The 16,038-nt window shown below is 41.2% G+C and overlaps 1 protein-coding gene across 1 annotated transcript in view; it reads left to right on the plus strand.

The window, feature by feature from the left end:
* Positions 1 to 16,038, plus strand: part of frmpd2 (FERM and PDZ domain containing 2) — a 44,421-nt gene that overhangs the window by 27,231 nt on the left and 1,152 nt on the right. Inside the window, exons 23-28 of the mRNA XM_030078045.1 lie at positions 7,564 to 7,657; positions 9,166 to 9,251; positions 9,903 to 10,080; positions 12,697 to 12,911; positions 14,818 to 14,884; positions 15,756 to 15,934. Of these exons, the coding sequence (XP_029933905.1) occupies positions 7,564 to 7,657; positions 9,166 to 9,251; positions 9,903 to 10,080; positions 12,697 to 12,911; positions 14,818 to 14,884; positions 15,756 to 15,793 (678 nt within the window). The 3' untranslated portion in view covers positions 15,794 to 15,934. The remainder of the gene's footprint in view (positions 1 to 7,563; positions 7,658 to 9,165; positions 9,252 to 9,902; positions 10,081 to 12,696; positions 12,912 to 14,817; positions 14,885 to 15,755; positions 15,935 to 16,038) is intronic.

Here is a 16,038-nt window from a genome sequence, read left to right on the forward strand (position 1 = left end):
AATATTAATAATAATAAATAGCTGGGATAGAATTAAATACCAAGTGACAGTGAACACAATAAATCTATAAACAGACAATAAATAAATAAATGAGTAAATAAGTAAATAAAGATTCTGCATAAAAGCAAAATCATAATCAACAGAAACAGGATAGAAGATTTCTATTAAAAATCAAACAAATAATTTACTGATACAGACGCATTATTATACATAGGTAATAACTGTGGATGTCAGTATATTCTTAGGCTATATGTGAATATTTACAGGTGTCCATGTAGCGGTCACACGCTCACCTGGGGGGTTCACGTCCGGCCCGACTCGTTGCCCCGGTGACGGCTGTATGGATACTGTGTAGCTTAACGTTACATATGGAATCTAAAATAACAGCATAAAACACAATAAATACACCATACAGCCATTAAATACAGATCAAATTACAGACAAAATTAAATTCTGTGCGACGAGATTTTTCTGTGAGACGTAGGAACCGTTTACAGCTCAGAGAGTTTATTTAATGTGACGAGCTGGAGGCAAGTTGCACTCGTCTCTCTCTCTTTTTTTTTTAAACGTGTATTTTTGTCTATTTATTGAATTGTATTTTGCTAAAAGCTCGTAGAAACCCAACAGGAGAGACAGAACGCCCCAGCTGGTCCTGAGCAAAGCCAGCAGGTGTGATCGCTCTCTCTCTCTCTGTCTCTCTCTCTCTCTTTTCCTCTCTCTCTCTCTCTCTCTTCCTCTCTCTCTCTCTCTCTCTCTCTCTGATCCCTGCCTGATCTGTCTCCTCTCAAATCCCCGGGCGGCCAGATGAGACTGAGCGGCCTGTTGGCATCGTGGACGTTACATAATAAAAATAATAATAATAATATGTAATATACAATCTACAAGACAACAAGACAAAGTATAAGACAACACCTTAAGATAATCTAATGTTCATGCTCTCAGGTGACAGAAGGCAGATGTGCAACAAATGGAACAAATGTTTTTTTTTTTCTGTGTAATCTTAATCTCTAACCTAAGATAATATAATAAGAAAAAAAAAAGCAATAACTTAGTGAAACTGTACTGTGAGCAGGGAAAGGGGAAGTTGGTCGGGAGAATTGTTTTCTTATTTGTCTCTGTCAGTTTATTTGGTTGTTCACCAGGTCCGAAATGAATAAATGTTTTAAAATGCTCTGATGTTTTGTTGGGGTTTTATCACTCGACACTCTTTCTGACCTTTTTGAATCTCGGACTGAAGACTGAACTTACAGCAAAATTCATAAAAACTCAACTGAAACTAAAACTTTGTCAAAAATGAAAATTAAAGTAAAGTAGCAAACCTGATGTACAAACTAATTCAACCTAAACTGAGAAGTCAAAACCAAATAAAAATAAGAACTAAAGAAAAATACAAACTTATAATAACCTTAACCCACACACTAATATATATGTTATTGTGCTCCGACTTTATTAAATCCAAGTGGGAGCATGTAAAACACAAAGAGAAGTGTCAAAAAGATAATTTGGGTGTAGGTCAGATTAATAAAATCACACATAAAAATAATAGATCTAACTATATTGGCTTTGTGTTTAAATGCAGGTTAGTGTGCCTCGGTCTCACTTTAAGCCTTAAGCCCCTGCAGCCTCAGCTCTATTAGTGCATTAGCGAGCTAACGAGCTCCAGATCAACTAATTCCAGCGACGTTAAACACATCTAGAGAGCCACCGAGTGTTTTGTGTTTTGTCAAGTGAAATAAAGTCGTTGAAAATGTCGTGAAGCTGTCGGAGCGTCATCACAGTGGATTCTGGATTAGCTCTATGTTTAATTTATGAAACGCTGTCTTACAAACAGCGTGAGCAAATCAGTAAAAATGTGTTATTATATTTGCTGGACACGGCATATAAATGTGTTTTTACAGTTTTGATGGACACATTTGTTTTAAATTTCACGTGAATTTGATGTCACCACATGCCAGCTTTTCCAGACAAAGAACACACACCTTACAGGCGATAAAATACCAGTCTTGTCTCAAATCGCGCACTTCAGTTAGTGCACTGTCTGTAAGTACACTTAGCTGACAGTACACTTACCGGCACAGAGCGCGAATTTCGACTTCTCCTTGTGCACTTACTGGAAATGACGATCGCCACAGTCGGCATCAGGCGAGCCGACCGTGGCACCGGCCGCTCACCTGTCAGATCCGGCAGACCTGACTGGGTCAGTGCCGCGGCCGGCCCGCCTGATGCCGACCGGAGCCGCGGCCGGCTTTGGTTTTCGGTGGTAAAGTTTTCCAGAAGTAGACGTGTACACATCCTATCTTCAAAATAAAAGCATCACCACTGCTTGTAGTGTATTACAGTTTTATTTTTGTAAACAACCGGAAGTGACTGTACTTTGCACAATCGCCAGCTTGAGAGTTATCCGAAAACGTCGAAGCAATTTTCAAAACAGACGTTATTTGGACAAACTGACCACATATTTGGAATCTACGTGGTTACTTTCTCGCCTGAAAAAAAAATTAAAACTTAATAAAGTGACATATTAACAGTCGTAAAACGAAAAGTCAACTCAGCTTTTTTAGGCAGCTCCTTCCGGTCAGTGGTGCCGTCAGGGTGAGAAGTGTCCATCGTTCCACACTCAACTTTCTAACCGTTTTGAGTGTACATCCGGGTATTTGCAGTGCACTGCATTTTGTTAGTATTTTCAGTGTGAACGCACTTATGCACTCAAAATACGAAGTGTAAGTGCAGAAGTGCGCGATTTGAAACACAACATTAGTTGTTTTTTTGTTTGCTGGTTTGTTTGTTTGTTTTTTGAGAGTGATCCTTGTTTTTTAAAATGTCTCCATGTTGTCAGACAGCTATAAGGCTGCTACTGCTGTAAAATGAGATTTATTTTTGTGAAGATTTATTTTGGAGATTACTTTCTCAAGTTTATTGAGAGAAGTTGCATTACCTAATTAGTTGTAGCATCATATATATTGTATTATCTTCTTTATACCTAGACAGGGAACTATATAACATAATGCACTTTGCCTGTCAGGTTAGTGATGGTTAGGACCGGCGGAGCGATATAATCTGAGACAGTTAAGTGATGTGGCACATTTTGTTGTCGGTGTTGAGTTGTCCTACTGTTGAAAACGGACATTAAAGTGGTCCAAGTTACGCCGAGGAAGCTGCCCCCGTGCTCTTGCTTCACCCGCGACCCCGCAGTATTTTTAATTCAGAAAGTCTTAGGTTTCCAGTTAACGCCAGCAGAAGCCGGTGTTACACTGTTCCTACGCAGGGCAGCATAGTCGGAGGTGTTTTAGGCCGCTTTGTGAACGCAGGAACCGTGTTTACATTTTGTGATTTCAGCATTTTCATATGTATGCCGGGACCCTCCAGTGAAAAAGAAGCTGTGTCCATCAGGCGTCCTGTCAGTGAGGGAATCATCCGTTCATTATCAGCAGCACAGATATCCAGCGTGTCTGCTCCACATGTCAGGATGCACAAGTCATACGTGTAGAAGTGCAATCAGCTGCTGGTGCATGAACTGTAGTCCTCCAATATGGCCGCCAAAGGGCAAAGCCTGTCATCTGAAAGCCGTCGTTGTGTCTGCATGTCAAATTAAATGTTTTTTTTATATATATATTTTTATTGCAGGATTGCTCAAAAAGTTGATTCATATTCCATTACATTACACATGTTTATTTTTAGACACTAGTGCGGTCCCACAAAGTTCATGTATTTTGTGGTGAGAAACAACAGAAAAAGAAAGAAGGGGAGAAAAAAAAGATAAAATCAAAAATAAAGAAAGAGAACAATAAAAGGAAACTGAAAAAAAAGAAAAAGCAAATACCGTAAAATAGAAGAAAGAAAATAGCATAGGACAAACGAATACGTGTATGCATACAAAACATATCGGTCTACACATACATACTTATACGCATACACACATATACACAATTTATTAATTAATTTATCAAATTAAATGTTTTAAATGTGCATCAGCAGTGAGGTATAGCTAGTATCACTAGTCGATTATCCATTTGTTTATTTATTTTTTTTTCCTTTTTTTTTTTTTTTAATTTATTTATTTATTTATTTATTTTTATTTTATTTTATTTTATTTTATTTTATTTTATTTTTATTGTCATTATCACTGCTATTTGCTTTGGCAATATAAGCACTGCCTTGTCATGCCAATAAAGCTATTTAAATTGAAATTGAAATTATAGCGTGGTTTCAGGCCGGTCAGCTGCGTTAGGTTTGGCTGTTTCCTGTGCACGTCCTGGACGTCCTGTGGATGCCGCGGGACGGGTCAGGGTTACGCTGCAGGAGAGTTCATCAAACACACACTGATGCACATCTAATGCCAGTAAAAGCGTGTGTTAGCAAGTTAATCGCCGTCTGTACGCCTGGCTATATAGGTTTGATCCCATTTGAGCCTTTACATGTCAGCGCTGCAACTGGATAATCTAAAGACGGAGCAGCCACAAAGAGAGCCGTGATGCTCTGACGCTGCCTGGCGCTCGGCCAGCCTGAGGGAGGCCAGCTGGGCTCGTGTTTCCACATCACGTCTGAACAGCAGAGCACTTTTACGATGATTTATGCGTGTGTTACATTAGTTTTACGCCACGAGGAGCAAAGACAAGGTGAGAAGGAGCTGGGTAACAGCAGAGAGCAGGATCCAGGCTGCACCTAAACACACTGTTTCTGTATCTCTGATGTATTTATCAGTAGGTTGATGTCTATAAACAGACCTCAGATCAGAAGTGAATGATCTGATATGATATATGTGTTTCCAATTTGCCTGATAAGTTGGTGTGACTCGTCTTTGACCTTTAGCCATATAATGACATGTAGTCCTGCTGTGATTTTTTTTTTTTTTTTTTTTTTTTATTTTATTAGCAATAAACTAATTTAGCAAATCAATTATGTTAAATGCACCCAGCTGCTGGCCACTACTAATTATGCAAATCAGATACGCTACCATAGAATAACATAACACCTGAAAGCCCTCTATATTTTCCTCATGTCAGATTAAATGTCTTTTGAGTACGACACTGTATCAGGGCCATTTTAGGGGGAAAAAATTACAGAGCCAGGGGAGGGGTTGGGGGAATATTCTGAAAAAAAACTTAAGAATTTCCAATATTAAAGACACAAATTTATGAGAAAAAAAAAATAGGAAACATAGCTTTTCTTATTTTATTTACATGCAGCCTCTTGGACTTTGTTTTATCTTTTTTTATTTATCTGGTTCCCCATTAGTCCCTCCACAGATGTAAACATTACATCATAACACAAAACATGGCGTTATAATGCAAAGCAATTCTGTAACAATTAAGCAAAGTGATGCTGCAGAAATGGCCTGACCAAACTGACCAGAATGTATAATCTAATCCCGGTAAAAGCATGAATTAGTCGGTTAATCACCTCAGCTGCAAATTTAATAGATTTGATCCCATTTGAGCTTTTACACTTTATTGTCTCGACTGGATAATCTAATGATTCAGAATCCATACAGAGTGCCATCACTCTCTGGTGCTGGCTGGCACGCCGCCCTCTTGGATGAGGCCGTTACATCTGAACAGTAAAGCTTCCTACATCATTTGATCACATTTGATTTTAATAATGCCGCACCTCGCCGGCTACAGCTCCTTCCTGGCAGGGCTCCCGGCGGCGCGATCGAGCCTCTGCACAGGATCCAGAGCGCGGCGTGGCGTCTGGTCTTCAACCAGCCCAAAGCAGCTCACGTCACTCTGCTGCTCGTATCCCTCCGCCGGCTCCTGGCTGCTGCTCAAATCAAATTCAAGTCCCTGACGCTCTCCTACAAAGCTGCTTCTGCCTACCTGGACTCCCTCCTCCAGCTAGACTCTCCCGTGTGGCTCCTCGGTGCTGGAACGAGCCACCAAACTCAATTCGACCTGCAGAGTCTCTTTAAGAGGAGGCTAAAACCCAGCTCTTCAGGGAACACCTGCTCACCTGATGGACTGTAAAATCCCCCCCAAAAAATGTCTGCCTCTATGCTTTCTTCAATCCTCCATGCACTTTATGCTCTCTATCCATTCCCTCTTCCCACTGTTTTGAGGCTCCTCGCTCCTTTGGACCAGAATCAGAGCTTTGTGGCACCTGATTTATTGATTTTATTTAACTAATTAAAAATATGGCACACAGATGTGCATGCAGTACAATAATACCAATATTGCAATGAAGTCACAAGACTTATCACTATTGCAGTCCTTGAAATTAATGGCTGGGAAGCAGGCAAGAATTGGTAATAACAAGAACCTGCAACTGATAACTCATATTTTACCCTCATACACACAAATAAATAAAGAAATGAAGAGTAAAAAAACTGCACATAAAGATAAATAAGTAAAACCCACAGGTTCAGAAACCTCAATACCTGCAGCTGCATGTTTCATCATGATGACTTGTTCAGCATCCATTTCTTCAACTGTTTTTTTTTTTGTTTTTGTTTTTTAACTGATCAAAATATGAGCAGGTTTAATTTCGTTTGGGATTTTGTTCCACTCCTCGTGACTCTTATAACTAAAATGCCAGCAGGATCGAGGTGTGAACTCGCTGCAGAACAACAGGTGCATTACAAGAAGAAACTGGCTTCAGCGGCACGTCCACGCAAAAAAAAAAAAAAAACCCTTCAGCAAGCTGCTCTGGAGCTCATAACCTCCCCGTGATTTAATATCCGACTGGCTTCAGTTTGAGAGGCATGGCCTGTTCCAGATTTACCTTTTCGCTGAGATCCACTCTCCTCTCCGCCAGCGCCAGTCAGTCCCATTTATTATAAAGCATATTCACAGCCATAACCGTACTAGCTAGACTATCTGGGGAGAAAATAAGTCACAAACAGATTTTCAAAGTAATGTACCCTGTAACAGTGTAATTTATGGGACCTCGTCCCTTGGTGTCGTGCCAGCCCATCTGCTGAGAGCATCACTGCGAGCGATCCCGATGCTCCGTTTCCTGCGATATCACGGCGCTTTGCAGCTTTATTAAGACGAGCGCAGCGGCAATTACTGTCTCAGAAGTGCTGGAGAGCCGCCGGTGTTGTCCCTCGCTGATACGGTGAGGGTGAGGACGTGATTTTAGCCAAGACCGCCTGCCCCGCCCTGCTTGGAATAGCTGCCGACAGTCGAGGAATTGCAGAGTTTTAGTGTCTTTTTTTTGGCGTAAACACTGCATTCTCGCACGTTTTGGAAATGAAAGTTGTCAAAATTAAAGAAAAAAACATTTTAATAGAGGGGTAAGCAGTAGTGGTATTTGGTTGTTAGACTTACAACTGAGATTCTGCTCAGTTCAAGAAAACATTTGAGTTTAACAGTCAGGGAAAGAGTTAACGAGGTCCACCCCAAGCAATCTGATTAAGCTCTGTAGTCTGAGGGATTAGAGAGAGAGCTAATGAGGCACAGAGAGAGAGAGCAGGTGGGTTCACCTCACACACCAGCCACCATTACACCGTCCAGCACCTTGCTTTAAAAAAACATGCACTGATCAAACTGTCCTTTGTCCTTTGGCCGTTTCTCCCTCCTCTTCATCAGCTTCAGTCAAAAAGCTTCTCTGTCTCTGTGTGTTCAGGGCGGCGTCGACACCGGCCTCGCCAACGGAGGAATCTACATCAAGAGCCTCGTTCCCGGGAAGGCGGCCGAGAGGGACGGACGAGTGCAGACAGGTACGACGGTGAAATATCACATTTACTCATATTGCTGTAACCGAACTTATTTTTTTGCTTGAGTTTTGTCCTTCACTGCATTTCAAATCAGATCCATCGCAGAGATCAAGGACAGATTGTGGAACGTTTCACAATAAAAGCTCAGTCGGCAAAGATGAGAAGAGGAAGCTGCTTCTGCTTTGTTGGTTCTACTTTTTGTCTTTTCCAAATTTCACAATAAAAGCTCCACCATGAAAAACTGCAAGGACCATTTAGACTCAACAGGTGAAAATGTGGGGAAAAAAAGGGAACTAATAGACTCAACCATGATATTACCATCTTATTCTACAGGGTCCTCACTTCAGTTTTAGTGTAATGTCCCTTTAAAAGCATGTAGTGTGCAGAAAAAAAGGAGCTCAGTCACTTTTATTGCCAGGACATTTGACATGAGACACTTTGGACTTTTACTGCAGGACATTTTTACTGCACTACTTCTACTTCTACTGCAGTCACATACCAGCAGAGGAACAGTACTTCTACTTCTACTGCAGTCAGATACCAGCAGAGGAACAGTACTTCTACTTCTACTGCAGTCACATACCAGCAGAGGAACAGTACTTCTACTTCTACTGCAGTCAGATACCAGCAGAGGAACAGTACTTCTACTTCTACTGCAGTCACATACCAGCAGAGGAACAGTACTTCTACTTCTACTGCAGTCACATACCAGCAGAGGAACAGTACTTCTACTTGTACTGCGTTAGGGAGAGCACATGAGCACATACAAGCTGCAACAGAGATATAATAGTTTCAGATATTCTTCCAGAAATCCAAAAAAGAAACAGTAAAGTAGTGCATCTTACAGATTCATAAGGCAATTACTTGAATATGACACACACGGGGTACAGATGACATTGGGATGGTGGATTATTAAATTAAATTCCTGGATCGCCTAGATTACAAATCACCACTGGAAAGGATCAGAGAACAAATAATCAGGTGTTTTCTTTGAAACTAACAAATGAAAAATTAAAGCGCTTTGGGCTGCACCCCCTGTATGAAAGCTGCTATAAAAATAAAATATTATTATAAGAAGAAGCTTGATCACGTGGGACTAAAGTTATAATTTAGCATTTTTCATTAATTTTTTTATTATTATTATTATTATTTTCTCACTTTCTGTTTTCAGTTTCAGTTTCATTTGAATTCATTTTTACAGCAGGTTTACTGGTGTCATTTAGTTTTTATGTTTTGAAAATGCAGTTTAAGTTTATTTTATTAGTTTCAGTGTTAGTTACAGTCTTTTTTGGTAACATGGGGTATTTGTCAGGTGAGATTCAGAAAACTCACAAAAAATATTGTGTGATTAAAAACTCAACAAAACATCTTGAACAACCAAATACACTGAGGAAAACTAAAGGCATTTTCCGTATAATTTTAGTGTATTTGAGTTACAAACACACAATACACTTTCAGTTATTGGGTTTTTTTTGTGTGTGTGTGTGTGTGTGTGTGTTTCTGTGTACCAGGTGACAGACTGCTGGAGGTGGACGGGATCAGTTTTCAGGGTTTCACCTACCAGCAGGCGGTGGAGTGTCTGTCCAAGACCGGAGAGGTAAAGCGGAAACGTGCAGGTGACGGGTTTGTTCGAACGACGCCGGAAAATTCCTGCTCGCCTCTGAACGGCAGCTGTTTTCTCTGAAACCAGAAAATGAAAAATTAAAGCACTCTGAGCTGCAGCGCCTGCACAAAAGGTGCTAAATAAATAAAATATTATTCTTGTTATTATAATAAGAAAAGACTGGAGTGTCCTGAAAGGCTTGCAGAGCTCCACTCTTGTTTTTGTGCTGAACTTTTACTTTCACCTCTCCTCCTTTTTCCTGTCACACCACATCCTTTTCCTCCTCTCCCCTTTTCGTCTCCTCTCTCCTTTCCTCCCATCACTCTCGTTTTTTCCTTACTCCACCCGATCAAATTCCTCCCTCCCCTCCCAGTTTTTTCCGCCCACCGCATCCTGTTCCTCTCCTCTTTTTCTTTTTCCTCCTCCTCTCGTTTTCCCAGCGTCGCTCGTCGTCTCCTCGCATCCCATCCTTTACACCCTTACCTCCCCCGTCTCTCCTTACATTTAACCTCCTCTCTCTTCCTCTCTTCCTCCTCATTATCGCTCTCATCCATCCTGTCGAATCCCGTCCTGCTCCTCTCCTGTTCTCCTCAACGCCTTTTTTTTTCCTCCTCCCTCACCGCTGGTTCCTCTGCTCTCCTCCAGGTGGTGACCTTGGTCCTGGAGAGGGAGCCCGTGAACCTGCCCAGGGTTTGCCTCAGCCCGGACGCCGTCGGCAGCCCCAGCGCCACCACCCAGTGCCGGAACAACAGCTGCCCGGCCATCATCACCACGCCGTACACGCTGTGCAAACACCCCAGAGACTACAGCTTCGTCACGGACGGTACGAAACCTCACGGCAGGGTTAACAAAAGATACTCCAGTTTCTTGTTAGAGACGGAAAAACTTCCCTTCAGCAAATCCAAAAGCAACGCCTAATAACTAAACCTAATAAATGCCTGAGATGCAGTTTTTCTCAAAGGAGCAGATCTCTAATCTTTTGCTGTTATTGTGTAAAAATGCAAAATATGTCACATTTCAACATAATCTTTGCAGGCGTTTTTTTTTTTTTTTTGTCTTATTGCTTTTCTTTCCAAAGATTAGGATTAAAATTACATCATGACAGCCATTTCACAACTATTAAGTGAAAAAAAACTTATAACTTCTTAAAAATTATAGACTTATTACCGCTGCCATCTACTAAACAGAGTATTTTGGTATGAAGACCACTCTTTCCAACTGAACAATATATTTATTATCAGAAATAAGAAATATCAGAAATAAATTTGACATTTGCAACCAAATCAAATCGAATCGAAGACGTTGTAATATCGGCACATATCGTATCGCAGTACAAAGAATCGGAATAAAATCGGATCGTGATGAAGCGACTTGCCGCCCTGTGGTAGTCGGGGAGATGTTGCCATGGAAACAGAGCTGAGTTTCCCCGGAGGTGGCTCGAGGTGACAGCGCCGAGCCTCAGGTGGAAGCGGAGGAACCTGCGTGCCGGGGCGTTCTCACGCTAAGCCGTCGCGTGCTTCCAGAGCCGGCCGGGGGCTCGGCGCTGCTCCGGACTCTCCGAGGCCAACGGTGAACTTTTACACACTTCATCCTCTCCTCTTCCTCCTCCTCATCCCTGATCTTCGTCCTGATTTACCTCTCGTCTCGCTCTCACCTCCAACTCCCACCCCGACCTTCAGCTTCTTAACCCCACAACACCTCGCCGCTCATCCCTCCGCCCGGCAGCTGTCACGCTCCCACTCACCGCTCTCCTCCACCTCTGACCTCTCAAGGATTTAACCAGGATTTAATTTTCTTTATGAATTTCTTGGCTCTGGCTGAAGGTTTAGACCAGCAGAGGAACAGTACTTTTACTTCTACTGCAGTCACATACCAGCAGAGGAACAGTACTTCTACTTCTACTGCAGTCAGATACCAGCAGAGGAACAGTACTTCTACTTGTACTGCGTTAAGGAGAGCACATGAGCACATACAAGCTGCAACAGAGATATAATAGTTTCAGATATTCTTCCAGAAATCCAAAAAAGAAACAGTAAAGTATTGCATCTTACAGATTCATAAGGCAAATAAAGACTTGAATATGACACACCCAGGGGGAACATGTGACATTATGATGGTGGATCATTACATTAAATTCCTGGATCGCCTAGATTACAAATAACCACTGGAAAGGATCAGAGAACAAATAATCAGGTGTTTTCTTTGAAATTAACATCTTTACTTCAGCACCCTGTGAAATAAGTTGGGAAAACCTAAATCTTACCAAAAAAAAAAAAAATGCACAGAGTTCAGGAGTTTCTGATAAGCTGTGGAGTCTTTTTTCCAGACAGATGGAAAAGATTCAAGATTCAAGATTTTTCGTTATTGTCATTTGAACGTGCATTTGCAAACACGTAGAGAAGGACATACGTTTCTCAATCAGTGTTGGCAGAGAATAAAAGGACACTCATAAATTATTAAAAGAGAAAAACATCAGGGAATTAAAAAAAAAAAAAAAAAACCTCTCAGGATAAGTTGTGGAATATCTTGGAAGTTTCGTCAGCATCAATTAAAAAAAAAAAAAAAAAAAAAAAAAAAAAACAGCAACTAGTCACCCACCAAACGCAGAGATTAATTTGTGCTGTTAGTAATATTCCCCCCCTTATATTGACTTCTCAGCACAGAGTAAAACAGATTAAGGAAGATCTAACGGCATATGAATGAAATTATAACAACATAATAACGAAGGAATTATGAAAAAGAAACCCGGAATCTGATTTGTGTTGGAGGTTTTTGTCCAGAGCCAACGTTGCGTCACGGAAATTCAACATTTCAGCTGCGGAAAGCTGCTACTAACTCACAACAACATCAACAACAACAACAACAACAACAACAACAACGTCAACAATAATAATAATAATAATAATAATAATTGAAGAGTTCATGTGCAAAAACAGATAAAAGCCATTCTTAAAATGAATACACCTTTTTCACTGATACTGCTTGGAGTACACACACACACACACACATATACACACACACACACACACACAAAGCATGATTTAGGATAGTAAACATTATGCCAGGCTAAATAAACATATAAAAAATAGAAATAAATATAAAGTAAATTTTAATAAAATTCAAAAAAGTTTAAAAAGGTTTAATAAATTCAAATGGAGAAAATATCTGTTTTTGCAAATGAGCTCTTCAATTGTAAAATGAGTGAGTATTTGGGATTTTTTTATTTGGTAAACCATTAATTTTCTGTCCATCCGACAGCAGATCAGTTGAATAATCCTTTCAGCAGCACATAACTGTATCATTTCCTGACAATTACTTTTATTTTTTCCTTTGATTCCTGCAGTCTGGTGGATCTGGAGCCTTGCTGATGAGGAAACACCAACAAAAATCACTAAACTTCACTCGTCCTTCCTCTCTTGTCCTTCCTCCTCCTCCTCAGACAACACGCTGGAGGTGACGCTGAGGAAGAGCACCAACGGCTTCGGCTTCAGCTTCATCGTGTGCGAGCTGGACCCGCCCAGCAGGGACTACGGCAGCCTGGTGAGGGTCAAGCAGCTGTTCCCCGACCAGCCGGCCCAGCAGAGCGGCCGCATCCAGGAGGGCGACGTCATCCTCGCCATCAACGGCCAGCCGCTCAGGGAGCTGCCGTACACGGTGCGCTCACACCAAACACACACACCTGCAAATACACACACCCAGCTGAGCCCATAATGTGAGTTGGATTCCTGGAACTTCTTCTTCAGGAACTTGCGATATGATGATGCTCTGCAAGTCAATGAGTCTGATTATTTTAATAACCAAATAAAATTGCGACCTTTCACAAACAGGACTTGTGTTGAAGCCCTCGCTCTCCGTCACACTGTACAGCTGCATGTTTTTACGGATGAAGAAGGCTGCAGCGTCTCTTACTAGTTGGGTTTACATCCAAATATATCGACATTTTTGAGCGAATTTTGTCAAAATGCGCAAAAGAAAATGCGAATTTATGCCTGTTTCCATTAGTTTTGTTTTGCGATTATTGGGAGAAGAGTGCGTAAAAACTTTTTTGCGAATTTTCGGCCATTTTTTGAATTTCTGGCGTTTCCATCCAAGTTTTTTTTTTTTTTTTTCGCAATTTCTGAAAATGCGAATAAAAATAGGTGGATGGAAACCCAGCTACTGTCTTTGAACGAGTGCAGCTGTTAGCGGAGGGCTGTTAAAAAACGTTTTGGTACTTTGCCGCCCGGCTCTTGGGGCTGAGAGCCTGAGATGAGTCCGAACACGAGGCGAGACGCTGGCATGTCGCCGTCTCAGGTGTGAAATGAGGTTCTCTGTGCTGCCTGTGGACTGTACAGCAGCACGGCTCGTTTTGATTTGTCCGGTGGTCCGTCTCTCTGGTAGAATCTGTCGTGTTTCCAAACTTTAGGTTTGTGTTTGTTCCTCAACACAGATGAGTTTGTTGTGACGCCCCCATCCGCTCCGTAACATAAGCCAACGCAGGAAAAATAGTCCATCATATCAAATTATTGGATGGGTGATGTTCCCAAATAAAAGCATAGAACATTTAATAAATAAATGGATCAGATTTTATTGATGCAAAGACCGATGCATCTCGATTTCATCCCAAAATTGTCTCAATTCGATGGTCACTCTACTCGCATTGTGTTGATATGAATCGATTAATCGTTCCATCCCTGGAAAAAACAGAGAACTAATTGGCGTCTCCGGTTTTCTTCAGGAATTATGAGGAAGAAACACAAAACTCAGCAGGAGAGATTAGGGTTAGTAATCCATTGACTTTATTTTCTCCAGTTTACTTGAATGAACTGATTTCGTTCTGTTGACCAGCCGCTGCTTCAGTGTGATAGGTGGCTGTCACCTGGTTAGACTGACGTATAGACCTGCAGAAACGGAAAGAAAAGGAAAGAAGAGAAGGAAAGGAAAGAAGAAAAGGAAAGAAAAGGATACTTGGCTTCCTAAATGAGATGAGGTGCTTTTCCAAAAGAGGCATCCTCAGGATTTGATGGAAAATTTGATTGGCTGATTGTTGCCTTTTGTTGAAGATCAGAAATCAGCCAATCACTGTTGGCCCCATCTGATATGATGGATCGAACGCACTGAGCTTTATTACATATTTATTAGCTTTATTACTTATTTATTTCAGTACACTAGTTTTTAATGGGAAGACCCTAAATGTGAACTCAAATGCCATATCCTGATCAAATTACCCTGCAATAGGCACGGACACACATTATTTTAATTCTTATTCTGTGTGTCATTGAAGTGTTTTAGTGTCTAAATGCTGTTTCAGGAGCTTTTCCCACCTCAATAAGAGTGATGAGTTTCATTTTTATTTATTTAAAACCTTGAAAAACAGACTGAGGGAAAAGCCTTGTTTTATCAAGAACGTGGAACTGAGAGTTTTTGTACTACTTTGAATATTCATGGTAAGAAAACGGTTGGTTGTAAAGATACTGAATATCACCATGAAGTGTACACTAAATAAAAAATCAAATGCGGGTGTTAAAGCTCGTACAGGTGGAACAACAGCTGACATCCCACCTGTGTGTTTGTCGTGCAGAAAGTGCTACATCTGTTCAAGAAGTCGCCACCGGAGGTCCGACTGGCTCTGTGCCGGCCTGCTCCAGGTACACACACACACACACGCACACACACACACACACACACACACACACACAGTGTCCTGTATGGATAGGAGTGGGCAGTCAGTGATGGATCCAAGTAACCAGGTAGAAATACTTTGTTACTGTACTTAAGTATTTTTTAAGGAATTAGTCCTTTACTTGAGCATTTATCTCTGTTTTTTTCCATTTTTACTTCACTGTTTTTTGAAAACAAAATTCAAACTTTCCCCGATGACTGTCATCACCAACAGCCAGCAGATCCACGATGGATAATATTTTGGTATTTTTGACAACATCTCAGCTGTTGGCCGTCTAACGAGGACCCAGAGCCCATGATCAGAAAGGAGCAGCTGATAATAAATAATGATTAAACTGTTAATGGTGGGTGTCGCCAAAAATATTTCTTTCATTGCTTTTTATGAAAACAGAAGCTGGTTTTCAATGAATATCTGAGCAAAAAGGCTTTTTTCATCATGCACAATATGCTTTGACTTTTGAACACTCAAGATCAATTAACATCACATACTTGAGGATTTTTACTTCAGTATTATAAAGGAGGACTTTCACTTTTACTTTTAGTCACATCTTTACTTTTACCTAAAGGAATAGTCCCAATGTTTTGGTCAAAATCCCCCCTTTTCCTTTCCTTCATGTTAGCTTAGCATAAAGACTTGAAGTCTATGGGAGTCGTTAGCCTAGCTCTGTCAAAGCAATAAAATAAACCTTACAGCAACTCTGAAGCTGTCTGATTTGTCCCATACACATCATGCATTGTGTAAATAAGACAGCGCACACACACACACACACACACACACACACACACACACACACACACACACACACTCGATCCCCTCTGTCTGCCTGTCTCCTGCAGGGATCCTCCCGTCCATCGAGCAGTTCAGCGGCACATGAGTGATGTCAGCGAGCGACGCCGCAGGTTCAGGAGCACACGCCACTTCCTGATCGAAACCAGGAGGCGGCGACCCCTGATGATGTCATCACCCTGCTCAGTGGTCAGCAGGGTGAACGTGACCAGCTGACTCCGGCACTGAGGTTAGTGACGTTTCATAACGTAACACTAAAACAACAAATCAGGTGTTAACTGATGAACTGATGAACGCTTTTAGCCATTTATCATTTATTTATCTGTTGATTCC

The sequence above is a fragment of the Myripristis murdjan genome, chromosome 19, assembly GCF_902150065.1.
Source record: "Myripristis murdjan chromosome 19, fMyrMur1.1, whole genome shotgun sequence".
Taxonomy (NCBI): domain Eukaryota; kingdom Metazoa; phylum Chordata; class Actinopteri; order Holocentriformes; family Holocentridae; genus Myripristis; species Myripristis murdjan.